The sequence below is a fragment of the Myotis nattereri genome, assembly GCF_964212035.1.
Source record: "Myotis nattereri genome assembly, chromosome: 5".
NCBI classification, from domain to species: domain Eukaryota; kingdom Metazoa; phylum Chordata; class Mammalia; order Chiroptera; family Vespertilionidae; genus Myotis; species Myotis nattereri.
The window spans coordinates 26515929-26541118 of record NC_138080.1 but is presented as its reverse complement, the minus strand read 5'-3'; the positions used below and the strand labels follow the sequence as shown (position 1 = coordinate 26541118).

At 54.0% G+C, this 25190-nt stretch overlaps 2 protein-coding genes across 2 annotated transcripts; both read left to right on the top strand.

The window, feature by feature from the left end:
* Nucleotides 1-1670: 1670 nt before the first annotated feature.
* Nucleotides 1671-3744, top strand: UBL5 (ubiquitin like 5). Its single transcript, XM_081092104.1, has 5 exons — nt 1671-2214; nt 2465-2521; nt 2673-2756; nt 2886-2923; nt 3585-3744. Exons 2-5 carry the CDS (start codon nt 2466-2468, stop codon nt 3626-3628), a joined length of 222 nt encoding a protein of 73 aa, XP_080948230.1. The 5' UTR covers nt 1671-2214; nt 2465; the 3' UTR covers nt 3629-3744.
* A 6535-nt stretch (nt 3745-10279) lies between these two features.
* On the top strand, nt 10280-21544 carry PIN1 (peptidylprolyl cis/trans isomerase, NIMA-interacting 1). The gene is made up of 4 exons (XM_081092101.1): nt 10280-10400; nt 12245-12457; nt 19753-19863; nt 20936-21544. Exons 1-4 carry the CDS (start codon nt 10343-10345, stop codon nt 21043-21045), a joined length of 492 nt encoding a protein of 163 aa, XP_080948227.1. The 5' UTR covers nt 10280-10342; the 3' UTR covers nt 21046-21544.
* Nucleotides 21545-25190: the final 3646 nt, after the last annotated feature.

Genomic DNA, 25190 nt, shown 5'->3' with positions numbered 1-25190 from the left:
GTTCCTAAGAACCATCTGCTGCCCTGCCTGCAGAGTGAAGGGAGAGGATCCCCGCATCCAAGCCCCTTCCTGTGGGTCGGAAACCGGGAAACAAGGGAGCAGAGGGGGGCTGCCCAGCTTGCTCCTGGCGTCATGACCCCGAACTCTCCTTCCTGGGAAGCACCCACCTCCCCCAGAAGGAGCAAATCTGGCTGCAGAGCCTGCTGCCTCCCAGACAGGGGGCTGGGGCTGCCCTGGCCCTGCAGCGGGCAGTCACTGCGCCCCTTCATGGGAAGCCCCAGTTATAATTACCAGAGTGTGGGATGGACAGGAAGGGTGGTGTCCTGTGTCCTGAGGCTCTTCTCCCCCTCACGTGGGTTCAGCGAAGTGTCTGTAGCCCTGGCAGCCTAGGCCTGGGACTTCCCATTAGCCCACCTGGAGCTGGGAGCTGGGAGCTGGGAGCTGGGAGCTGGGAGCTGGCAGCCCGCAGCCCGCAGCCTGCAGCCCGCACCCCCAACCCCAGGATCCGCACCACGCCCCATGGAGCCCAGCCCCCAGCAATCCCAGTCTTTCTTTTCCTCCCCTTTCAATCCCCCCCCCCCTCCCCGCCAGCCCATAACTCAGCATCATGATCCTGTGCTCGAGCTATCTTTGATCACACATTGAGAAATTAGAACTTTTTAAAAAAAAACATTTACTCCTCCACCCCCGCCCCCACCCCTAATTACAAAAGTAACATATGTTCGTTGTAGATAATCTGGGAAAATACCAAAAATCGAACAAGGAAAATTAGCCTCAGCAATTCCATCTGGTGGTGTCAACGTAAGAAACATCCAAACCTGTAGAGAATTTTTCTAAGAGTTTATCTGAGCCAAACTGATGGTCTGTGCTGGGAGGCAAGATCTGAAATGCTCCAGAGAATAACAGCTTTTATGCATTTGAAATTAAGGAGGGAACCTTCATGCAGATGAGAGAAAGCAAGGCGGGGATTGGACTACCTGACAGTTAACAAGATTACGTGCTCTCTCGCTGGGAGCGAAGCTTATTACAAAGGTGATAATCTAGGTGCACAGAAACATGGACAGCGCTTGCTTAAAGCAAATTTAATTTTACAAAAACATCATAGGCCTGGGACGAGACTACCCACCATGACCGCCCAGTTTGGAATTTGTGATCAGAGCACCCTGCGAGATTACTTTTTTCATCCATAGATTTTAGGGAGGGAGGCCCCCTGTCTCATCGGCCCTGCAGTACAGGGGCTACAGGGCGAGTGTAAGATCTCAGAGCGGGAGCGACCTTTCTTTAAGACAAAGGCCTGGAAGATTTTGCATGTGCTGTTTCCAGCTTCTTTGCTGATGTGGCCGGTTAGCGCTCAAAGTCCATTCTAATAAGGGGTGGCACCCAGGCCAGGATCAGGCGGTTCCCTCTTTATTAACTACTAGAGGTCCGATGCCGGGCATTCGTGCACTGGAGGGGGGTGGGGGGGGGGTAGGGCATCCCTCAGCCAAGCCTGCTCCCCTTACAGTGGGGACCCCTGGGGGATGTCCGCCTGCCCGGCTTCTGGCTGAGCAGCGCTCCCCCTGTCGGAGCGCACTGACCACCAGGGAGCAGCTCCGCATTGAGGGGCAGCTCGCGCATTGAGCGTCTGCCCCCTGGTGGTCAGTGCGCGTATAGGGACCAGTCCTTCGTTTGCATATTAGGGTTTTATTATCCAGGATAGTCTGCACGCAGGTGTCCGCAGGCGGCAGAGCAATTGCCAGAGGGGAGGCCCGGTCCTGGATGAAGGCAGGGGCCCCGGGATGGCTGCAGGGCCCCACCCGGCTCCCCGTAGCTGCAGCGAGAGGCTCCGTCGGGCTCAGCAGCGGCAGGTCACCTACCCCTCCCCGCTGTCGCTCGGGCCCCTCTAGGGTCCTCACCAACTGACGGTGTCTCCCCACAGCGAATGGCGCCTCAACCAACGAGCTGGGCCCCGGCCCCTGACCTCTGACCCTCCCTCCACGGGGCGGGACCCCCACTGGGCCCGCGCACCAACCGCAAGGGTCCCCCTGCGGGGTCCGGAGCCCCTAAGCCGCGCCTGAGGCCCGCACTGCACGCCACCGGGGTTACGAGGCCCCGAGGAAGGGGCGGGCGCTGCAGGCTGCGCACTTCCGCTTCCGGTTCCCAGCGCAGGCTCCGGCCACCGCTCCGCTGTCGAGCGACGAGGTTGTGGCGTCGGCTGGTTCCAAGCGATTCGAGGTGAGGGGTCGGTGGGGCGGCCCCGAGTTGGAGAAAGCTGACGGGGTCCGGCCATCGACAGTCCAAGGGCCTGAGGGGGCCGGCGCCTGGGCTCCGCGGTCCCGAGGCGCGGAACTTGGGGCCCCGGAGGACCCGGGTCAGAGGGGGTGGGAAGTGAGCCTAAGTTTCAAGCTGAGGTCTTGGGGTGTGGGGGGCCCTTAACGTGCTGACTCTGCTGCCCCCAACCCCCGCCCTGTGTGGCTCCGGACAGGATGATCGAGGTGGTTTGCAACGACCGTCTGGGGAAGAAGGTCCGCGTGAAGTGCAAGTATCCACGGGCGGCGGAGAGACAGTGGCCCGGGGCGGGGGAGGGGGCGCGGGGCGGGTGTCCGTGCTGCGGGGGGCGGGAGGGGTGCATCTAGCCCTGCAGCGCCCCGCGTCCTACCGTCCTACCGTTTCCCTTAACTCCTGGGCGCCAGCACCGATGACACCATCGGGGACCTGAAGAAGCTGATCGCCGCCCAGACGGGGACCCGTTGGAACAAGATCGTGCTGAAGAAGTGGTGAGCGCGGCGGCCGAGCCGGGTTCGGGGGTGCGGGGGCCAGGCCGCGGGTCCGGACCGGGGCGCGCTTGCCTCCAGGGTGAAGACCGCCCGCCTTGGGTTTCGGTCTGAAAGGTGTCTGTCCCGCAGGTACACGATCTTTAAGGACCACGTTTCTCTGGGCGACTGTATCCTTTGTGTGGTTTCTGGAGGACGGGGCTCCACGCCGCGCCCTGGTCCTTGGTTCAACCCGGGGTCTGTCTGTCTGTCGGAGGCTGTGCCCTAAGGAGTCTCCCCGAGTTTGTAGCACGCGGTGAGCATTTGGAGCAGCGGTTCTCAACCTTGGCTGCCCATTAGAATCACCTGGGAACCTTTTTAAAATCCTGATTTCTGGGCCTCATCCTCCGGAAAGTCTGTTTCTTTGTTGTGGGGCGGGGCCACAACATTACTAACAAAGAAACAGAATTTCCGGAGGATGAGGCCCAGAAATCAGGATTTTAAAAAGATTCCCAGGTGATTCTAATGTGCAGCCAAGGTTGAGAACCGCTGATTTGGAGAATGGGAGTCGTGTCAGTGTTTTGCTGGGCGAGGAAGGTGGTAGGTTGGTCAAATATTCTGAGGCTTAGAAGACACTTTGAAGGAGGTCGCAGTGGAGTGAGACTCCGCCATGCCTGCGGCGCAAAAGGAGCATGAAATGTCATAGTTTGTGCTCTTTCCAAATCAAAGTGACCCGGCCCAGAATGGCCTCCTTGGCTCCGGGCCGAGCGAGCAGGCCGCCCTGGCCCAGCCGTGAGAGGTGAAAGGCGGGGCCGAATCCACAGCGAAGGCTCCTTAACACCTTCCCTCCAGATGAAATCCATGATGGGATGAACCTGGAGCTTTATTACCAATAAAGCGGAACTCCTTCCCCGTGCCCGGTCCCCCCGCCCCTCTCCTCCCACTCTCAGCCCCAGCCCTGGTATGGATGCTTGTTTTTAAAAAGTCATGTTAATAAAAACGTAGAACAGCTTCACTGTCGTCATGTTTGACTGAGGCCTGTCTGGTGCGGGAAGGCTGGTATCTGGTGGTCACTGTACTCTCAGTGCCCAGCTGCCCATTCAGAGTTCAAGACTGACTGGGCCGGTGAGGGAAGAGCGAGCCAGGAGACTGGGAGGTGGTGTGAGCTTGTGGAGGGCAAGAGGCCTGAGGTGATTGTCACCCTAAGAGGCCCAGGGCCCGCTGAGTAGGGACAGTGATGTGGTTAGGAATACAGGCTCTGGACTGAGACAGACTATGGGTGGAATCCCAGCGCTTATGTCAACAATGACCCTGGGCAAGTTCCTTGACCTCCCTGAGCCTCCATTTCCTTTTCCAAACTGGAACTGATAGTTCATGGTCGTGCTGCAGAGTGTGGCCGAGATAAAATGAGGTTAAGCATCTACAATTCTTGGCACTTATGAAATCCTAGTGGACAGAGCAAAACAGCGTGGCATAGGCTGAATTTTGACTGATGATTAGTAGTGGGGTTTGGGGTCGTCGGCTTCCTTTGATCTTCAGTTTCCTTTTCTAAAATGGGGTACCATGATGACACCCACATATCATGAGAAATGCAAGAGAAATGCAGTTAGAGCAGCAAGGATGTCTGTTACATGGTGTTACCAGCTGGCTCCAGTCTTCTCCCAGGTGTGAGCAGTCAGGACACCAAGCACCCCACCTCTGTTCCCTTAGCCACAGGTCCTGGGGCCGACCTTGTCCCTGTCCTTACCAGAGCCATATTCTGGAACCCTTCTCAAGAGCTTCACCCAGAACCTTGCTCTGTTCTTTCTCCTGCACGCCCCACACTGTATTGACCTGTCCTATCCTCCTCAGTAGCTCAACACAGTCAGCTCTAGCCCACTGCTCCCCCTGACACCCCCCCTGCCCCCAAGCTCCTGCCAGCCTCTGCCTTCCCTTCACCACCAAGCTTCTGGGGAGATGACCTGCCAGCTGTTTGGGAGGCTGCTGGCCTGGATTCTGTTGAGAATGGTTTCTCTTTGGTCTCTCTACCTGCCTCTTGGCTTCCCTTCTATCGCTAAGACATGTCTGTTTCCCACTACCCTTAGAACTCAGTATCCCCCTCTGACCTGTTAAAAAAAAATTTTTTTAAACTACAGGATGGCCTTTTATTAACCAACTAGAGGGCCGATGCATGAAATTTGTGCAAGAGTAGGCCTTCCTTCCCCCGCCTGCCAGCACCGGCTTCCCTCTGGCACCTGGCACCCAGGCTTCATCCAGAAGGTTGTCCAGAAGGACCTCTGGTCTAATTAGCATATTACGCTTTTATTATTATAGACTAGAGGCCCAATACACAAAATTCATGCAAGAGTAGGCCTTCCTTCCCCCGGCTGCCAGCACCAGCTTCTCTCGCAGAGGGAGGCCCTGCCCACCTGCCACAGCCTGCCTGTTGGTGGCCTGGCCCTCCCTCTGAGGGGTGATCATGGGGTGATGGCCGGGCCCCCGACCAATTGCATCACACCCGCCTTGGCTGGCCTGGTGCCAGTGGGTGTCATAGCAGGTCCCAGATGGTTGTTTTGCTGTTTGGCCATTTGGTTGATTTGCATATTATGCTTTTATTATATAGGATAGATGTCACCCCAATAAATTTAATTAAAAATATATAAAAAATTAAATATAAGGCCTCAAGTAAAACAAAATAAATAAACTACATGACAGCCTTGACAAGGTGATTCCTTATCATTTCAAATCGGCATAGAAAATGTGTGCAAAAAGTAAAGCCCTTTTCCTCACCCCTTTTTCTCCTGAGGTCAGAACTTTTTCAGCGCATTTGTATAAACTTCAGTTTTACTTTTAAAAGATAACTATGCAATATCTGCTTGTAAAAAAAATCCAAATGCTTTGTCAAACATTGTTTCAGCCCTAGCTGGTTTCCCAGTGGTTAGAGCTTTGGCTTGAGGACTAAAGGGTCCCAGGTTGGATTTGGTCAAGGGCATCTGCCTCGTTGCAGGCCCATCCCCAGCCCCGTCAGGGAAAGTGTGGGAGGCAACCAGTCAATATCTCTCTCTCACATCAATGTTTCTTTCTCTGTCTCTTCCCCCTCCTTTCAACTCTATAAAAATCAATGGAAAAAAATACTCAGGTGAGAAGTAAAAACAACAAAAATTGTTTCATATTAACATCCCCCCTCCCACCACTGGCAGTTATTAACATATTTGAGTGAATCCAGACATTTTCTGAAATCTAACCTATAGTTTTTGTAAAATTGGGATAATTATACATTCTATAATATTCACATACTATGCATCAGTTTGTTTTTGTATGCTTTTGATATCCTTCCATGTAAATTATATGTCTCATTCTTTTTTCATTGGTATTTTTATTGATTATTTTTTTACATATAAGGGCAGTTTGGAGGGATTCTTGTGATGATGGAACTGTGGTGGTGAATGCAGGACTCTGTCAGAAACAATGTAGGAAGGAATGGAATGCAGGCCGTCTAATGAATCTGCTTGTATTACAAATGAATCACATGACCACACTGAAGAAGGTGGGGAATATACTTTATTGGAGTAAATCTGGATGATCCTACTCTTTTGGAGCAAACTGAGTGCTTACTGGTTTCCAGTTGTATTTAGCTTGTGGTTGGAATTTGAAAAAATGAAAACCTAAATAAAATAGGTGAAGTTCCCTGACTATTCAGGTGAATACACACACACACACACACACACACACACACACACACACACACACAAGAAGGTGGGAAAGACAGCTGACCTAAGTTTGGGGAAAGTGTATGCTAGGATACAAGAAGGCTAAAGACAAAAAGAAGTGTAGAAAAACACTGCACTCTAGTTGGTAAATATGTTTCTCACAGGGACATGATTTAACAATTCTGAAACGTACGTATGTATCCACACACATAGTTGAACAAATGGGCAAATATATTGTAGGTAGTGAGATCCAGGTTTCTCACTGCTGGAGAAGCTACAAATAGCCTAGCCAGCGTGGCTCAGTGGTTGAGTGTCCACCTATGAACAAGGAGGTCATGGTTCGATTCCCGGTCAGGGGATATGCCTGGGTTACAGACTAGATCCCCAGTGTGGGGTGTGCAGGAGACAGCCAATCAATGACTCATCATTGATATTTTTATCTCTCCCTCATCTTTCCTCTCTGATATCAATAAAAATACATTGTTGTTTTTAAAGCTAAAAATAAAATGAGGCAGGAAGGATGGAAGGGTGTTGTTAGAATGAACTTGTGGAACTGGATTAGAGTTAGAGGCATCAGTGTGGACTCGTGGTTTTTATTTACTATGTATATAGACATGCAGATATGTGTGCATACATATATTTTCTTGCTTTTTCCACTTAGAGGGACCAGAAGCAGTGACACCCCAGGTGCAATGAGCATGTCCAGCACCCAGATCTTTGTTTCTAAATAACATTCTCCAATGAAAGGAACTAGAGCTTCTTGGAGAAGTGATTGGTTCTAGAGCTAGGGCAGGGAAAATACAAGCTGGGCATGGTGTATCTAGTGGTGTCAGGAGGTAAGAAGTGCCAGAATAAAAAGGATGGAAGCATGTTGAAAGGGCACAATCTCAAAGTATCCCTCGAAAGTATTATTACAATAGTAAATTCAGAAATTGCCTTAACCAAGTGATCAACGTTAATATTGCAAGTGTGGTAGGCAGCCTCTAAAATGGCCCCTAATGATCCCCTCGTCGTTGTGTATTCACATCCTTGTGTAATCCCTTCCTCTTGAGTACAGGCTAGAGACCTAGCTTCTAACAAGTAGAGCATGGCAAAAGTGGTGGGATATCACTTCTGAGATGAGGTTGCAAAGAAACTGGCTTCTGCCACTTGCTCCTTGATGAAACTGGCTGCTATGTTGTGAGCTGCCTTATGCAGAGACCCCCAAAAAAGAACTGCAGTCCTCAGACAAACATCCTGTTAGTACTTGAATCCTGCCAGCAGCCACCTGAGAGAGCTTGGAAGTAGATCCTGCCCCAGTCAAGCCTTCAAATTAGACCACAGCCACCCCTACTGACACCAGCTAAACTGTGCTTGGATTCCTGACCCATAGAATCTGTGAGAAAATAATTGTTAATCCACTAAGTTGTGAGGTAAGTGTTATTGCAACAATAGATACCTTAATACAACCAGGAGTAGATTGCATACCAGGTATGATGCACTGAAGTTATATCGTCTCTGTGGTATCCTTCCCAAAAATGTATAACCTCAATCTATTCATGAGAAAATATCCAACAAACCCTATCATGATAAAACATCAGAATGGGCATTTTGCTATTCAAAAGTATCAGGATCATGCAATACAAGGAAGACCTACAAATTGTCACATGTTGGAAGAGACTAAGGAGATGTGACTGTGGATTTAAGTCTAGTCTAAAAGTATTATACTGCCCTAGCTGGTTTGCTCAGTGGTTAGAGCGTCAGCCTACGGACTGGAGGGTACTGGGTTCGATTCCAGTCAAAGGCACAAGCCTGGGTTGCAAGCTTGATCCCCAGGGTGGGGTGTGCAGGAGGAAGCCGATCAATGATTCTCTCTCATCATTGATGTTTCTATCTTTCTCTCCGTCTCCCTTCTCTGAAATCAATAAAAAAAAATTTTTTTTAAGAGTATTGTACCAATGTTGATTTTTTAAAATGTATCTTTATTGTTGAGAATATTACAGATGTCCTCTTTATTCCCCATTAACCCCCTCCACACTGCTGCCACCCCCCATGTTGATTTCTTAATTTTGATAATTACTCTATGGCAGGGTTTCTTAGCTTTGGCACTGGTGGCTTTTGGGGCTGGATAATTCTTTATTGTGGGGGCTGTGCATTGTAGGATATTTAGCAGAATCCTGGGCTTCTACCCACTAAATGCTAGTAACAATGACACCCCCCCCCCCATTTGTGACAACCAAAAACGTCTTAAGACATTGTCAAATGTCCTTTAGGGAACAAAATCACCTCTGGTTAAGAACCTCTGTTCCGTTATTAGCATCTGCTAATACAAGGGAAGGCTGGGTGAAGGCTATATGAAATTCTATCTTCTATACTAAAACCTTTATACGACTTTTGTAACTCTACCCTAACTCTAAAATTATATATTATTTAAAAGATGATTATGCTAATACATGCTCATAAAAAATGAAAATGGCATCATTTAAGTTGTTCATTTCTCCATCTGTATCACCAGTGGTAGTTATGACATATTTGATTGAATCCAGAAATTTTCTGTGATGTAAATCTATAGTTTTTACACCGTTAATTATACATATTCTAATACTGATACTGTTCATTGGCTTGCTTTTTTATATTCTTAATACTTCGATATATTTCCATGGATGATGTCATTAAAGAATTTTATTTTTTTCATTTTGTTATGCCTTTCCACATAATATAATTGCTATGCTGTACTATTATTTGCTTTTTTCCACCCAGAAAATACATCCCTGCCATGTATGGGCCAGGCACTGTTTTGAGTGCTTTACATAAATTAACGCATTTACACTTTACATCAAAGATATGCATGAAATATATTTTATTTCTTACCCTCATTTTTCAGGTGGGAAAGCTGAAATGCAGAGGTTAAGTAAGTAATTTGTTCAAGGTCATAGGAAATGGTAGAGCCAGGCTTTGAACTTAAGCAGCTCTTAACCTTCTACCGAATCCTGTCTCTCCTTTCCTGTGAACACGTTTCCCTCGTTTTCACTGTGCCTCGTTCTTTTTAGTGATCACATGAGGGCCCATGCTGTAGATGAACTGTAATTGAACCCTTTCCTGTTAGTCTCTTTTACTTCTATACCTATCTCCAGCCCTGGGTCCCCAACCATCTCCTCAGTGTCCTGTGGACTCCATTTTAAACTGACTCAGATTGAACTCATCATCCTCCAACCCTCGCCTCCTTCTGTGTCCCCATCTGAGTGGCAGTGCCAACACCCACCAGTCATCAGGATAGAGGCAGGAGCCAGCTTGAGAGGGGATAAGTGAAGGTGTTTGGGTCAGTGGCACAGGCAAAAGGTTAGCTTTGCACAAAAAAATAAAATAAGGGTTAGGCTTGAACATCTGAAGTAAAGAGGTGGGAAGAGGGAGGATGGAGAAGCCAGATTTAGGCTTCTGGTTATTAGATGCTTATCACCAAGGCAACTGCGTTGCTATGGCAACAGTAAAGCCAGCACCGCATCTCCAAGCATCTGGTCGGCTGCCCTTACCTCCACACTAGCTTAGACGCTTCCGTAAGGTGGGCTGCGGCCCTCCGGAAACGGCCTAGGGACGGGAACCGCGGCTGCAGTAGCCAATCAGACAGGCGCTGTGGCTCAGGACGCACGGGAGGGACGGGGCCTCCTTTGAAGCTTGCAGAAGGGAGTCGAGAAGGCGGGAGTGTCTCCCTTCCTCACCACTTAGAGGCCCGAGGAGAGCGAGGGGCGGGGCCCAGGTAAGAAAAGGCGGGGTGGGTACGCCCGCTTTCGCTTTTGCCCAATAGAAAGCCAGTCAAGATGCCCAATGGGAGTCGCCGCCAGGCCCGGTGCAAGGCGCACCCCGCCAATAGGCGGCGGCGCTGGGCGGGCGCGGGCGGCGGAGGCGGTGCGCGGAGGCGGAGCAGGCGCTGCCGCAGGAGGGAAGATGGCGGACGAGGAGAAGCTGCCCCTCGGCTGGGAGAAGCGCATGAGCCGCAGCTCAGGTGCCGCGGGGGTCCGGGCTGGGGCGGGGCCGCGCGGGTCTGCGGGAGCGGGAGCAAGGCTCGAGCTCGCCCTCGGGCGCGGCGCCGCCGCCCTATTCCCGTGGGGTCCTGGCTCCGCATCCTCCCGGTAACGGCCCGGCCCGCCCTGCTGAGGCTTGGAGCCTCTGGCGCCGGGAAGCCGGAGGAAACAGGCTGGGACCGGGCCGGGGAGGCCCAGCGCGCTGCGGGGGCGCGGGGAGGGGCTGGTGATCCCGCGGCCTTCCTCCCGGCGATGGCCCTGGCCCTGCGCACCGGGCTGACACCCTTCGGCCTAATGCACCTGACCTCGCCGGGGAACGTCTCCGCACCCCGCTGGCCCTGGGGGTCCACCTCCGGGGGAGGACACCCGAGGCCCATGCTTAGGGTGTGGCCCCGGGGTGCACCCCGCCTCGGATGCACAGCCTGCTCCTGCTACCACGCCGGCCACCCACACCTAATGCTGAGCCCCTGTTCTTGGGTCCGATGTAAGGCTTATCCATAGTAATAATGTCCACAACAGGGTACTTTTATCAGCTGCAGGCATTGTGCCGAGCGTTTTCAGTGTCTTCTCTGATTGGCCACAACTCTGGGCAGTTGGCAGTCATTGCTCCCATTTTGCAGGTGAGGAAACTGAGGCCAGAAAAAATGAAGTTTACCCAAAGTCATTCATGGGGGGGGGCGGGGGGGCTGGGTTAGAATCCAGTCATTTTGACTCCAGAGCCCCATGCTCTTGTCACTGCAAACTGCAGAGCAGCAGGCCCTGCATCTTGTTCCACCCGTCGTTGTCCATAGTAGTCATCCTCGCAGTAAGAGCTCTGATGAGCCCTTTGTGTGCATCATCATGGACTCTCCACATTAACCCCATGAAGTTTGACGGCCTCATCTCTCACTTCACCGCCACTTTTCAAGGAGATGGAGCCCATGGCCATGGTTTTATAGACCTTCCATGGCTCAGCTCTCACTCACCTTGCTGTGGCATAAACCTGATGTTCTGCCATTTCTGCATGACTTGACCCTGACAGTCCTTAGGGCGACATCCAGCCCTTCACAGGGCTGGGCACAAGCCCTCCATGTAACCCAGTGGAATGACACCCCTTTTCTACTGGGTCCCTCGCACTTCAGGTTTCCTGTGTGCCGTGTTTACTCCATGCTCCTCAGTCGCTGAGTAACGTCTGGCCCCTTGCAGTGTCGCACAGTCCGCTGTAGGGGAAAGAGCAGAGCTTTGCTGTCTGACGCCATGCCTCCCTCCATAGCGTGCCTGAAGCACAGTAGACACTCAGGAAACACTGCCTAGGTTTGTCCTCTGTAAGATGGAGCTAGTGATGGCTATCACACTCTTAAATGTGAGCCGGGAGCCATCCTAAGCACGTTACAGATGTGAACTCATTCAGTCCTTGCAGCAGCCCAACAGGCAGGTCCTGTTGTCACCTCCACATTCCAGGTGAGAAAGCCGAGGCCTGGGGAAGGTAGATCATACGGTGAGGAAGGGGCAGAACCAGGTTTGAGTAGGTGGTCTGACTGCTGAGTGCATGCTTTGAACCACTTCCTCTCCCCGGCCCTGGTCCACCTCTGGGGTGGGGCTGGCTTCTCTGTTGTCACCTGGCTCATTCAGCGTTATCAGTGACTGAAGTTACCCTGTCCTATTTGCTTGGCGGGTGGCGATCTGTCCCCACCTGGAATGTTCGCTCCCTAAGGGCCTGTGGCATGTGGTGGACACACAGGGAATTTGCTGAATCATGGCGTCTCCTAGGCCAGTCCCTTATTCTGGCCTCAGGGTGGTGTCCTATGAGCAGTCCCAGCTGAATATCCACCTCCTCTCCCTCCAGGCCGGGTGTACTACTTCAATCACATCACGAACGCCAGCCAGTGGGAGCGGCCGAGTGGCAACAGCAGTGGCAGTGGCAAAAACGGACAGGGGGAGCCTACCAGGGTGCGCTGCTCACACCTGCTGGTCAAGCACAGCCAGTCACGGCGGCCGTCATCTTGGAGGCAAGAGAAGATAACCCGGACCAAGGAGGAGGCCCTGGAGCTGATCAACAGTGAGCAGAACTGGAGACAGGATTGGGGGGGCGGGGGGGGGGCCCTCTCCCTGAGGGGCCAGAGCAAGCCTCGTGGAAATCACACCAGGCCCTCTACCCCAGCTTGCTCAGCTGTGAGGTGCTGCATTGGCCGACACAAAAGTGCCTGCACGTGACGTGAGCCTGGCCAATGGCCACCTCTGCTTTTTCTTTCCTTCCGTGGGGGTGGGAAGACCCAGCGTTGGGGCTACCAGACCCCTGTAAGCTCTGTGACCTTAGGGGCCCAAGTCACCTCCCTGAGACTCAGTTTCCACCTCTATGAAATGGGCATCGTCATATACCTGCCTCTGAGGGTGGTTGTGAAAATTCAGTGAGAGAAGACGGTGCGTGGCGCACGTGTGCCCTCAGTCAGTGGGAGTGATGGATGATGCTGTCATCGAGCAGGCCTCTGCGGTGCACCAGGAGTGGGTCTGGAGGGGGAGGGAGGTCGGAAAGGTAGCCGTGCAGAGCTGGCTGCAATTTGTAAGTTCATTCTGTCCGGAGAGAGGAGGCTGTTCTTTGCTCTCTTCTGTTTTCTCCGCAGTCTAGAACAGTGGTTGGCAAACTTTCTTACGAGGCCAGATGGTAAATATTTTAGGTTTTGCAGGCCAAACAGTCTCTGTATGCTCTGCTTTGTAAAATGATAGCGTTAGACAAAAGGTAAACAAATGGGCGTGGCTAGATGCCAGTCAGACTCTGTTTACAGAAATAGCGAGCCTGCCGGTCATTGTTGGCAGAACCCTGCCCTAGAGCTGTCCACTGCCTACATCGGCGATGTCCACTGAAATGAATTAAAATGAAGAAGTATTAAAAATTGGTTCTTCAGTCGTGAGGCCACACTTTAAGTGTTCAGTAGCATCGTGTGGCTAGGGCTGCATCTTGTACAGCGCAGATAAACATTTTCATCCTCGGGAGAAGTTCTTGTTGGACGATGCTAGTCTGGATCTCACCTGTGATTTCATCATCCACTCAGCCTCTCCCACCAGAGACCCCAGACCTCTCCCTGGCTGCTCCTACCCCACATAACTGGTCCCTCATCCATGCCCAGACAGCCTGAGTTCCCATCGGGCTCTGCCAGGCCCTGGCTGTGTGACCTTGAGCAAATTGCCTAACGTCTCTGAGCCTTAATTTCCTACCTGTAAAATTAGTATAATAGGACCCACCTCACAGGGTAGTTGTGAGGACTCTGACCTAATACAGTAAAGCACGAATAACAGACCTGGCACCTAGTAAACGTTCTATAATTACTCGCGGTGGTTATGATTGTTGTTATTAACACAAGCCTGGCAACGAGTACACAATAGTCCGTATTGGCTGTGTTTAGCTATCATATCACTTGGTCCAGTACTTGGTTGGTAAGATATTACTTAACACACATGCATACCCCCTCCCCCATATGGTGTCTGGCATGATAAATGGCACCTGTTAGCCTCATAACATTATAGGGAGGATCTTGGTTCTTGCACAGAATCTGAGGCCGATTAAACTCGCCTCCTAAGCTGTATGAGGGCAGGGACTGGATCTGTTCTTTCCCCGTTTCCCACTGCCCAGCACACAGCCTGGCCCCTGTGAGCACTCAACATTGTTCGTGAAGCAGTAGGAAACAGGATTCCTGGCAGAGGACATGACAGAAATAAAGGCCTGGAGCTGGGCTGTGAACAGAACTCTGGAAGGCTGTGCAGGGGGCTGAAGAGGGACCACATCGTTCAAGAGCAGGTCCTGGCCAGGTTGAGGAGGGCCCAGAGCAAGGCAGAGAGTCAGGGTCTTTCCTGGTCATGCAGGAAACATGGCCAAGTGTGACCCGGAGAAGGGCCCTGCAGTGGTGCTTTCACAATAGTGTGGCTGGAAGTGAACGGCCAGGGAAGCCAGAAGGTCCAGAGGCCAGGTTGGCTGGGACCAACTATAAGTGATGAGGAGGTTTGGGGGGGGGGGGGGGGGGGCGTGGCTGCCTCAGGGAAAAAGGAGGAAGCGAGTGGAGAAAGCCCAGAGAGAACCTTGAGATGACATCTTGGGTCCTCCCAGCTCAGGTGGTCCCTGTTCCAAGGCTTCTGGACCAGAAGAGAGAGAGACGTTAACAGGCATTTGCGATTGAGTGACAAGAGGTACCACTGGTAGAGAGGACGTGGAGAGAGATGCAGTCTGAGGAGGGACTCACTAAGTCTGAGGGCCTGAGGAAGAGCCATTGGGAAGGCAGCTGGGAGGGGGCTGGGCTAACTGTCAGGCTGTGAGGCCCGCCTGGGATGGCAGGTGAGGGTGCTTCCCATCACTAGGGGGGCAGGTGTGCGGTAGGCTGACACTGCTGTGGGCCTGAGGGTGCTGAAGTCAGCTGGGTCTTGGGGAGGGTAACTTGGGAGAGGGTGCTCCCCGCAAGCAGCTGGGCCCTGGGGCCAGACCTTCAGCGGATGCAGACCAGGGTTAGCAGGGGGAGGGCATGCCCACCTGCGCTGGAGGGCCTGGTGGAAGCTGTGGGAGGAATTGCAACTACAGATGATGTGACTTGAACTTGGAGGTGGGTGGGAGGGGTGGAGCGTATTCTGGAAAGATTTAGGAGGCAGAATCCAGAGGAATGGGTGGTGGATTAGATGGGTGGGGGTGGGGTAAAGTCGGCACCAAGTAGTCTGACCTGGAGTCACACAGAGATGGATTCTGGTGCCAACTGCGTGGCCTTCAGCAAGTGTCTTCATTTTCAGAGCCTCGGTTTCCTTTTCTGTAAAATGGGGGCAAGGCGGCCATAAAGGTGCAGGGAGTGCTCAGAAGAGCAATGGGCTCAGTGTCTGGCGCTCACTGTCTACGTCAGGGGTCCTCAAACTACGGCCCGCGGGCCACATGCAAATACAAATATTGTATTTGTTCCCGTTTTGTTTTTTTACTTCAAAATAAGATATGTGCAGTGTGCATAGGAATTTGTTCATAGTTTTCTTTTTTAAACTATAGTCCCGCCCTCCTACGGTCTGAGGGACAGTGAACTGGCCCCCTGTTTAAATAGTTTGAGGACCTCTGGTCTACGTGCTGGAGCCTTGACCTCAGTCAGGCGTGTGTGGTGGGGGCCAAGGTCAAGACCAGGCCTTTGCTCTCTGGCAGCCCCTGCTGCTTCCCCACGGCCGATGGGAAGAACTCGGGCCCAGGAGAGCTTTGGGCAGGGGTGCAGGAGCTGGTGGGCTCAGCGGGCAGACCCTCTGATGACCTTGGGCAGTGAGCTTCCTCTTCTGCCTCCGTGTCCTGAGACACTGAGATGGGGCTGGGGCAGGCCTCCTTCAGGGCTGCTGGGAGGGAGCAGTGAGGTGCAGGCTGTGGTGCCAGGTCAGCGAGCCTGGGCGTTTGGGCTCCTTTTTTCTCCCGTGGAAGAGAGTGTTCCCCTGTCAGGGGCTTGTTCCAGGTGATCAGGAGATGAGGATTCAGGCAGCACACTTTGTAGCTGGCAGCCGGGTCTGGAGCCTCATCAGTACCCATTTAGAGCCAGTGCAGCCCGTTGCCCAAGGGGACAGGCTGCCTGCAGTGAGCCAGTGCTTCCAAGTTTTCTGCTGATGCCCCTGTTCTCAGCGCCGGCTCCTCTGCAGCTGCTGGCCTGTGGCCAGGAGCTATCGGAGATCAAGAACTGGCTGCCTGTAATCCTGGTGTCCTTGTCTGAGGAGGCCAGGCCCTGGAGAAGCAGGGAAGGAGAGCAGGTGGGGAGGGCTTCTCCATGACCCAGTCCAAGGATCGAGGGTCAGTTAGTGCTGTGGTTCAAGTCTTCCCCCCCAGGGCAGTGACTCCCAGCCTGCTGGCTTCAGGCTGGGTCTCTGGTCTCTCTGGGCCCTTTCTGCTGGGTCTGGGACTTCTGGGATGACAGAACTAAACCGTTACCTTTTTTCTGTCCAGGCTTCTTCCCTTGTTTGTCTCCAAACCTTTTTAGGGTCAGAGACCCCCTATTTGTTCACTCACTTCCCTCCGGTAATTATGCTGTCATCACAAGGCCTGTCCTTGGTGTGTGCCCATGTGGAGGGAGAGATGGAACTCTCTGGTGTCTCTTATAAGAACGCTAATTATTGGACTTCACTTAACCTTAATTATTTCTCCAAAGGCCCATCTCTAAATACAGTCACATTGGGGGGTCAGCACATTAATTGGGGCACACATTGCAGTCCATATTGTGGGGACCGATAGCTAGTACCTGTCAAGGGCTTGCTCTGGGCCAGGCCCTGCTCCAGCAATACCTTCTTTACGCCTCACAATAGCCCTCCAAGGTAGGAGCTGCTAATTAGCCCATTTTGCAGGTCAGGAAAGGAAGGCTCCAAGAGGGAAAGTCACCCACCAGGGTCACAGGTTCAGGAGCAGTAAAGCTGGGATCTGAACACAGCAGCTAAGGTTCCAGGTCCACCCGCTCAGCCTCAGGGCTGTGTTGTGATCTGCCAGCAGGGGCAGAGGCTGTTCTGTTGTGCATCCTCTCAGGAGTTCCCGAACTCCCCGAGCAGGTGGAAGGTGCCGCTGCAGACTGGGAGCTCCGGGTGAGGCTGCTGGTCTGCCCGGCTCCTGTCCCAGCCGGAGCTCCGCTGGATGGGGGTTGGGTGGGCGCTGTCTTGGTGACTGGTGTTGACACGGTCAGGTGAGGCCAGGGCATTGCCGGGAAAAGGCCAGGGCGTCTGGTTTGTACTTTCTGTCTTGCCTCCTCTTTAGTATTTGGGCCTGAGGGTCACAGAAAAGGTATGAGATTCTGGCATTTCTGCCTACAGAGCCCAGCGGCGGATCCCTCTCCCTCCTTCCCCGTGGCCTGTTTCTGTCTCATTTATTCATGAATTCCTTCAACATTAGTGAACATCTGCTCAGTGTATAGTGCCAGGTGCTGGGGACACAGCAGTGAGCAAGGCTAACCCAGCCCCCATCCTCCTAGTACAGGCAGGCCACAGACGCCCAAACAGGACAGTGTTAAAGCAGGGCCCAGGGGAGGCACCTCACAGAGCGGGGTCTTGGGGCGCGGGAGTTGCGGGGCGGAAGGCAGCAGGCCAGCTTCAAGTGGTAAGAGATGCCCGAGCAAGGATGGCGTGTGGGCACCATCAGGGCGGCGGGTGGATGGGGCTGAGGGAGCCGAGAAGCAGGGTGGGGCTGGGAGGGGCACCCTGTGGGGTAGAAGAGTGGAGCCGAGGGGACACAGGAGTCTGAAGGTTCCCTTGCATCTTGGCTTTTGGCCAAGACCAAACTCCTGAAGGTCAGCCTCTAGAACAGTGGTTCTCAACCTTCCTAATGCCGCGACCCTTTAATACAGTTCCTCAATTTGTGGTGACCCCCAATGTCATTGTCACAAATTGAACACAATTGAAGCATAGTGATTAATCACAAAAACAGTATGTAATTATATATGTGTTTTCCGATGGTCTTAGGCGACCCCTGTGAAAGGGTCATTCGACCCGCAAAGGGGTCGCGACCCACAAGTTGAGAACCGCTGCTCTAGAAGGTGAACTGAGGAGGGAAACGTTTTTTTAAAATATCATTTCAGGCTCCATCTGAGCAGAATGTTTTCTGAGAGAGCTGGCTGCTCGGAGGAAGATTTGGGTGCTGTGAGCTATGGGGCAGGGAGTGGTTAAAAGCTTGGCTTTTGCCCAGGCCAGTGGTTATAGCATCCGCCCACGCACTGAAGGGTCGGGGGCTCAAATCCTGGTCAAGGGCACGTACCTGGGTTACAGGTTCAAGATCCCCTACCCTATTGGGGCGCACGCAGGAGGCAACTAATCAATGTGTGTCTCTCACATCCATGTTTACCTCTCTCTCTTCCTCTCCCTCCCACTCTCTTCCTCTTCCTCCCACTCTCTCTAAAAATCAATGGAAAAAATATCCTCGGATTAACAAAAACAAAAGGCTTGACTTTTATCTGATTTTCAGGCTGGTAGCGCCTGCTCACACACACACCGTGTGCTTCTTGGCAGGCCTCTGGTCTTGAGGGTCCCTGCAGTTATGCCCATGGCCCAGCTGCTGGAGGATGGGGCCAGGTGATGCTTGGAGTGGGCTCAGGTCTCGACCTGGCTCTGCAGGTGCTGCGCATGTGCGGACAGTGTGCCTCTTAAAGGCAGGCAGGTACACATAAAGGGGGTGTCAGGATTCCCAGGCTGGCAAATTGAGGTCCAGACAGAAGAGAAGAGGAGGAACCTTGGTGCTGCGAGGGGGAGGGCAAGGAGATAACTGGGAGTCCAGGGAGAGGAGGAGGAGGGGTATCCTAGTGACATCTGGTGTCGGTCAGAGGCACCACCTAGCAGCCCAGGGAGGTGTTCCAGCCACACCAGGGCATTGTGGTCAAAAGCCACCACATCATGCCTGCCAGAGCGAGTGGGCCTTCTGCCTGAGCAAGCAACACACCAGACCAGACTGCGATGTGCCCGCGAGGAAGACCAGGGCTGGGCAGGGCAGGGGGAAGTAGCGACAGCCTCATCAGGGGTGTGTAGCCCACATGGAAGGGAGAATGGTGACAGCAAGTGACATTTCTCAAGTTCTCTCTCCGTGTCCGGCACTGTGCAGCATGTCACTGTGGTCTGCTGGCAATGACTAACAATTCAGACTCAGAGGCAAAAGCATGGTGAGGACAAGACAAGAGTGACAGGGACATGGGGAAGGCAGGGGTGATGGGAACGGTCGTGGGAGCATCCAGCAGATCAGACACCAGGACACTGGCTGCTGCTGTGATGTACAGTGAGACAGGTGATAAGCATACTGTCATGGGCATGCCATTCAACTGGGGTCCCTGGCAGATGGGCGACCGTGACCTTGAGGTCATACAGGAGTCCGAGAGAGCTGGCTGCTCCGAGGAAGATCTGGGTCCTGTGAACTATGGGGCAGGGGTGGTTAAAAGCTTGACTTTTGGCCTGGCCAGTGGTTAGAGCATCATCCCATGCACTGAAGGATCAAGGGTTCAATTCCTGGTCAAGGACACATACCTGGGTTGCTGAATTCTTGTTATATTTGTGTGGACTGGGGAGAGTGGTAAAGGGAGCAGGAGTTTAGGATGGGTTGTGAGACCAGCATGGCTGTTGAGGTTACTGCAGGGTCACAGTGCACATGCGTGTGGAAGACACCACTTCATGGACTCCGTGCCTCCAGGCGTGTGCAGGGAGAAGGCATTGTGGCTGTGTGTTAGCATGTGGGGGTGGCGACTATTCACATGTGCATGCATGTGTGCGCATACGCAGAAGAGCAAAGGTGGCACAGCTTCGTTCTGAGGGGTGTGCCACCGTTCATCGAGCTCTCTGCCCTGCCCCGCCCCGCCCCGCCCCTGACATGGTCTCCCATGTGCCTCCTGTCGTGTGTGTCCACAGGCTACATCCAGAAGATCAAGTCCGGAGAAGAAGACTTTGAATCTCTGGCTTCACAGTACAGTGACTGCAGCTCGGCCAAGGCCAGGGGAGACCTGGGTGCCTTCAGCAGAGGTGCGCAGATAACGGGCACCACCCAGCCCTGGGGACCCTCTGGCCCCCCCCGCCTGCGGAGCAGGGATGGGACCTGTTCTCTGCCAAGGGCCATTGGGTATTTATGACATCACTCACGGGCCATACAAATTATCAACTTAAACATTAGCCTGCTCATGTTTGGTCAAACATGTGATTAACTCACCCCTAATGCCTGGGCAGGGCCAGACCAAATGACTTCGCAGGCCTACACTGCCCAGCGTTCCCCCACCTGCTGTAGAGGATGGGCTGGGTGGCCCCTGCGGCACACGCCTTCAGGGTCCACCAGGTGGCAGCACAGCCCTTCCTCAGGCTCCAGAGGCTGCCTTGCAGATAGAGGCTGGGATGACTGCAGAGCCTTCTCCCGAGTCATTCTCTCCTGGGTTGGGGCGTCAGTCTGTGTTTCTTTGCACATTTTTCCCGTCACGGGCCCACCAAGCTGCATTTTGCCTCTCCTCCAGTTGGAGGTATAAGGCAGGGCCCCTGCGAGCCCCAGGGTAGTCTCCCATAACCTCTGCCCACCTTTACTGGTGGGGAACCAGGGGTGAGGGTGGATGGGTTGGATCAGCAGCTCTGAGTTTAGGGCTGTCTGGTTGGGCCAGTGGGAAGGGAGGAGCAGAGGGGACCAGCTGACCACCACCTCTTCTTTGTCTTCCTTTCCCTCCATCCCCAAGTTGCCCAGGATGGGGTGAGGGGTGGGGGGTAACCAACCAAGAGCTGCCGCCCACCCCGGAGGCAGACGGAGCAGACAGGACAGATGATATGGCCGGGGCTGGGAGCTGGGTCTAGGGAAACATTCATCACTGAAGTGCATCTCTCAGCACAGCAGCAGCAGCTCTGCCTGACGTCCCTCATGCTATCCTCAGGCTTCCGGGGCCTCTCTAATGGCCCTGCCACCTCCAGCTGGGCTGCTCAGCACTGTGACGGGGCCATAAACCCAGCGACAGATGAGTGGGACACTGGGCACAGGCGGGAGCCCCATCTGGCCGTCCTGCCTGGTCCGAGCTTCTGCCACGTCTTGACCCCCACGCATCCTCCCTTACATTTTCCCCAGGTCAGATGCAAAAGCCATTTGAAGATGCCTCCTTTGCGCTTCGGACCGGGGAGATGAGCGGGCCCGTGTTCACGGATTCCGGCATCCACATCATCCTGCGCACGGAGTGAGGGGGCAGGTGCCCAGGCCTGGCCTTGGGATGGGGCGGGGCAGGCAGGGTGGCTGGGCCTGGAGGCCCTGCTTACTGCTGCCAGCCGAGCATGGGCGCCTCTCCCTGCTGATGTCACACAGTATTTATTGTTCCCAAAATGGCTAGGAGAGGGGCTCTGCACCATTAGGGTCTCCCTGTCGGACCCAGGTTGGGGCTGTCCCCGCCAGATTCCCCCCTCTTTTGGAATTGACTTTGGAAGGACAGCGGTGTGGGGGGGCTCCCAGAGCTCCCAGACCCAGGGGGTGGGGGTGCCCTGTCCCAAAGGGCAGGCCTAGTTAGCTGAGCTGTCCCGTGTCCAGGATGGGGTAGGAGGGCCTTACGTTGTTCCTGGTTATGCCATGTTCCTCTATTAAATCGCAAAACACAGATGCTCTGTGTGGGGCCCAGGCTGCTGCTGCTGTGGGCCCTCTGAGCAGCAGTGCAGCACCCTCACACCCTCCATTAAACCTGGAACCACTGCTCCGCTGTCCTGTGTCTCATTTCCTCCCTGCTGAGTGAGGGCGCACTGTCGGAGCAGGCCTCTCCCGCCACCCCTAGTGTCCAGCCTGCGCGTCCTCCCTGAGAAGCCTCCACATTCTGGGCCTGAGGACAGCCAGGAGTGCACCCCAGCAGCCAGGCCCCAGGGAAGGGGGCACCGGTCAGCACCAGCGGCCCTCAGACCTGGGTGTTCCCGAATGCAAGGACCCTGCCTGGACCCCACAGCCTGGACTCAGCAGGTCAGATGGAGCTGGAGACCTGCAGGGGATCCTGGGAGAGCCACACACACACACCCCACCCACAGGCACCCCAGTTAGAGTGAGTGATGCCCGCACCCTGATGCTTCCCTGTTGCAGCACAAGCTCTTCTGGCAGGTTGTGCCTGGGTCCTGCCGCCTCTGCAGATGCCGGGAGGCCTTGTGCTGGAACGGGGCAAGGAGGCTGTGAGAGCAGAGGGGATCCCTGTGGCTGACGGGGGAGGTGGTGGGCTCTCCCTCTTGGGGAGGGGGCTGTGGGTGTGGCCTACCTGCTCTTCATCCCTTCCCCACAGCTGCCCCTGTGCCAGGGCCTGGGCTGGGGACTCGGAGTTCATTCTGGGAGTTATGGGCCTGTTAGGTGGTTATGCCCACTCTGCTGACCCCTTAATGGGGACTAGCCTGCATCAGGGGGATAGCAGACTGCCAGGGGTTGGGAACCTGAGCAAAATAGGGCCTTGACTGGCTTGACCCCAAGGGAGGCAGGAACCCAGGGCTGAGTCTCAAACAGTCACCTGGGCGGACTCCAATCTGGCAGGTTTCTGGAGCAGTTGCTCTCCGCCTGCCGCCTGCCGGAGCATTTGTCATTAGGAAGCTTAATGAAGTTCAGCTCTAGTGGGCTGGGGAGAGTCAGCTAGTTGGCTGCACCTCCTGGCAGAATCTTCCATCGCCTTTGGGGGCCACAAGGCAGGCAGGCAAGCAGCCCCACTGTTTGTGTCAACAGTTCTGTGGTCAGGGGAGTAGTCACTCCGCTCCTGGCCCAGTGGTGCCTCTGGGAAGGACCAGAAATGAGTGCTGGTGGGGCAGGAGGGTGTCGGAGTTCTGCTTTAAGGCGAAGGGCCTCTGGAGAATGGGCACTTTCAACACCAAAGGCCCAGAGAAGGTGTCCCCGGGCCCCCAGGTGGCTAAGACGCTGCCAGGGAGAGGGGTGTGATTTTCTGTCCTGGTCTTCGTGGCACTCCCTGTCACTTTGGGCATCCACGTCTCTCACGAGTGCATGTGGCCGTGTGTCCCTAGTTGTTCTAGGTATGTGTCCATTGCGACCCTGGGAGTAACGCCCTTCCCATCTCCCACCTCCCCAGTCTGGGTGTGCCCCCTCCCTGCCTTTGTCTAGCTGTGCAGCAGCTGAGACCCAAACACAAAAGAGCGTCACTGTTAGATAAACAGGTCCCCAGAGCCCACTCAGTGTCAGGCTGATTCACGGTTCAGTGGCTGTGGCTTTCCTTTCCTGCTCCACATCCCCCCTTCGGCCCAGAAGCGAGGTCAGAAATCCCGGCCTTCGGGGTGGTGACAACCGTGTAGCCTTCCCTCCCAGCTGAGCTCCGTCCCAGGGGACTGTGCTCACTCCTCTGCCCTGTGCACCAGCCCCGGCTTCTGTGGCCACCAGGCAGGGCCAGTGCGGGTCCCCTCGACTCAGGGAAACGCTGGTACTGCAACCGTGCTTTCCCAGTGGAGCAGGTGCACACCCAGGAGGGGAGTCAGTCAGCAGGGGGGCGGGTGAAGTATTCCTGCCTGCCCTTTGTTGGATGTACTGTTGGCCCTGGAACAACACGGCTGTTACGGGGCACTGACCCTCGTGCAGTCAGCCCCCCAAAACTTAACTAATAGCCTACTGTTAACTGGAAGCCCCGTGGATGATACAAACAGTCAGTTCACACGTATTTCCTAAGCTATATGTGTTATGTACTGTATTCTTGCAGTAAGCTGGAGAAAAGGAAATGTGCTCTCCCTCAGCACACACCCTTCTCCCTCTTCCCCTAGGCCAGTGGTCGGCAAACTGCGGCTCGCGAGCCACATGCGGCTCTTTGGCCCCTTGAGTGTGGCTCTTCCACAAAATACCACGTGTGGGCGCGCACGTGCAGTGTGATTGAAACTTCGTGGCCCATGCGCAGAAGTCGGCATTTTGTGGAAGAGCCACATTCAGGGGGCCAAAGAGCCGCAGTTTGCCAACCACCGCCCTAGGCGCATGACCGCTGCCCTTCTCTCCTAAGCTCCAAGGGTCCTTTTGCTTCTGTAACTTGCTTGCTCACTTCTACTACCTCTGTAACTCTGTAAGTAAACTTTCTCTTATAGTTTGAAAAAAAAAATTCTAAGGAAGAGAAAATACATTTGCTGTAGATGTGACAGACACACACCCACCCACCTATGCCTTTTCTCATGCGCGTCTCCAAGTCTGTGTATATTTTGGACAAAGATTGTCGAACTCAGCATCGCAGTCCCTCACCTGACGTTGGGAAAATTCGCTGTAGGAGAACAACGCCCTCACTCCCCACCCCACTGCCCTGCTCACCTTGGAGATTTCCTCCGAATAAACACAGTCGGAGGGTGGCGGGCAGATAGATGTTCTGAGTGCCCCAGCCCGGGGCCTGTCTTCTAAGCAGGTTCAGAGCAAAGTGCCTTTCAACATGTCTACCCAGGGATCGATTCTTTTCCTGTCAAACTTGTTAATTTAAATGGAAATTAATTGCTCCTCTTGAACATTTCTTTAAAAATTGGTTTTAAATGAATGCATTAGGCAGTCACATTTATTATTCATTGGTTTCCTTCACAATATGGCCCCGGTGTCCCGAGTTCCCGGAGATGCCAGCGTGGAGCGGAGATGATTTAATCAAGGAGGCCATTAATTAGAGCTGAGCAGCTGGGGGACGGGGTTTCCACCCAGAGGACCAGGTTTCACAGCCTCTGGCCTCAGCGGGTGGGGGTGGGGTTTGGGCCAGTGGGTTCTTTGCACGGTTTCTGCTCAGGAGTCAGTGGGGACCATATATTGTGGTGGACAGTCCTACCTTTGTTCCTGGCCACCGGCCCAGAGGTCCCTCTCCCACTCGCTGCTGCTCATCCAGGCCACCGGGGACCTGGCAGAAATCAAGCCTCCATCTGCTCTTCCCTCCCGTGACCACAGCGGCCCCCATCTCTGCGTGATGCCCTCTCACACCCCTTCCTGTCTCCTAGCTTTTCCTGTCCTTCGCCTGCAGCAGTTGCAGTCTCCGCGTTGGGTCCTCCATGTCAGGCCCACGCCTGCCCAAGCCCGTTCCAGGTAGATGGGGTCCAGGTGTGGGTGTGTTCAACTGAAGGCACCCAGTGCACCTCCAGGCTGTTTCTAGCCTTTTGCTATTAACAAAGAACAGGTGTGACTCCTATAAAATGATTTTGAAATTACAAAGCAAAGAGAGAAGAAAAAGGAAAACTTCTGTGTCCCACCCACTCATACCCAAATTCTAGAAGCAGCCAAATGGTTAAAACCCCATTTAAACAGTTGCCAGAGGGCTCAGCAATGCACCAGACTGATCAATGAGTGAGAAAATGATGGCGAATATTCATGTGAGGCCAGTTTTCATTGCTGCGACAGAATTCTCAGGTGTTTGGATCAAATTGCT

Bases quoted from the DNA above. Each gene is read 5' to 3' on its own strand.
- PIN1 (XM_081092101.1), top strand. From the start codon at position 10,343: ATGGCGGACGAGGAGAAGCTGCCCCTCGGCTGGGAGAAGCGCATGAGC. The intron at 12,458-19,752 runs GTGAGCAGAACT...GTGTGTCCACAG, and splicing joins GGCCCTGGAGCTGATCAACA to GCTACATCCAGAAGATCAAG. The intron at 19,864-20,935 runs GTGCGCAGATAA...CATTTTCCCCAG, and splicing joins CCTGGGTGCCTTCAGCAGAG to GTCAGATGCAAAAGCCATTT.
- UBL5 (XM_081092104.1), top strand. From the start codon at position 2,466: ATGATCGAGGTGGTTTGCAACGACCGTCTGGGGAAGAAGGTCCGCGTG. The intron at 2,522-2,672 runs GTATCCACGGGC...CCTGGGCGCCAG, and splicing joins AAGGTCCGCGTGAAGTGCAA to CACCGATGACACCATCGGGG. The intron at 2,924-3,584 runs GTATCCTTTGTG...CCTTCCCTCCAG, and splicing joins CCACGTTTCTCTGGGCGACT to ATGAAATCCATGATGGGATG.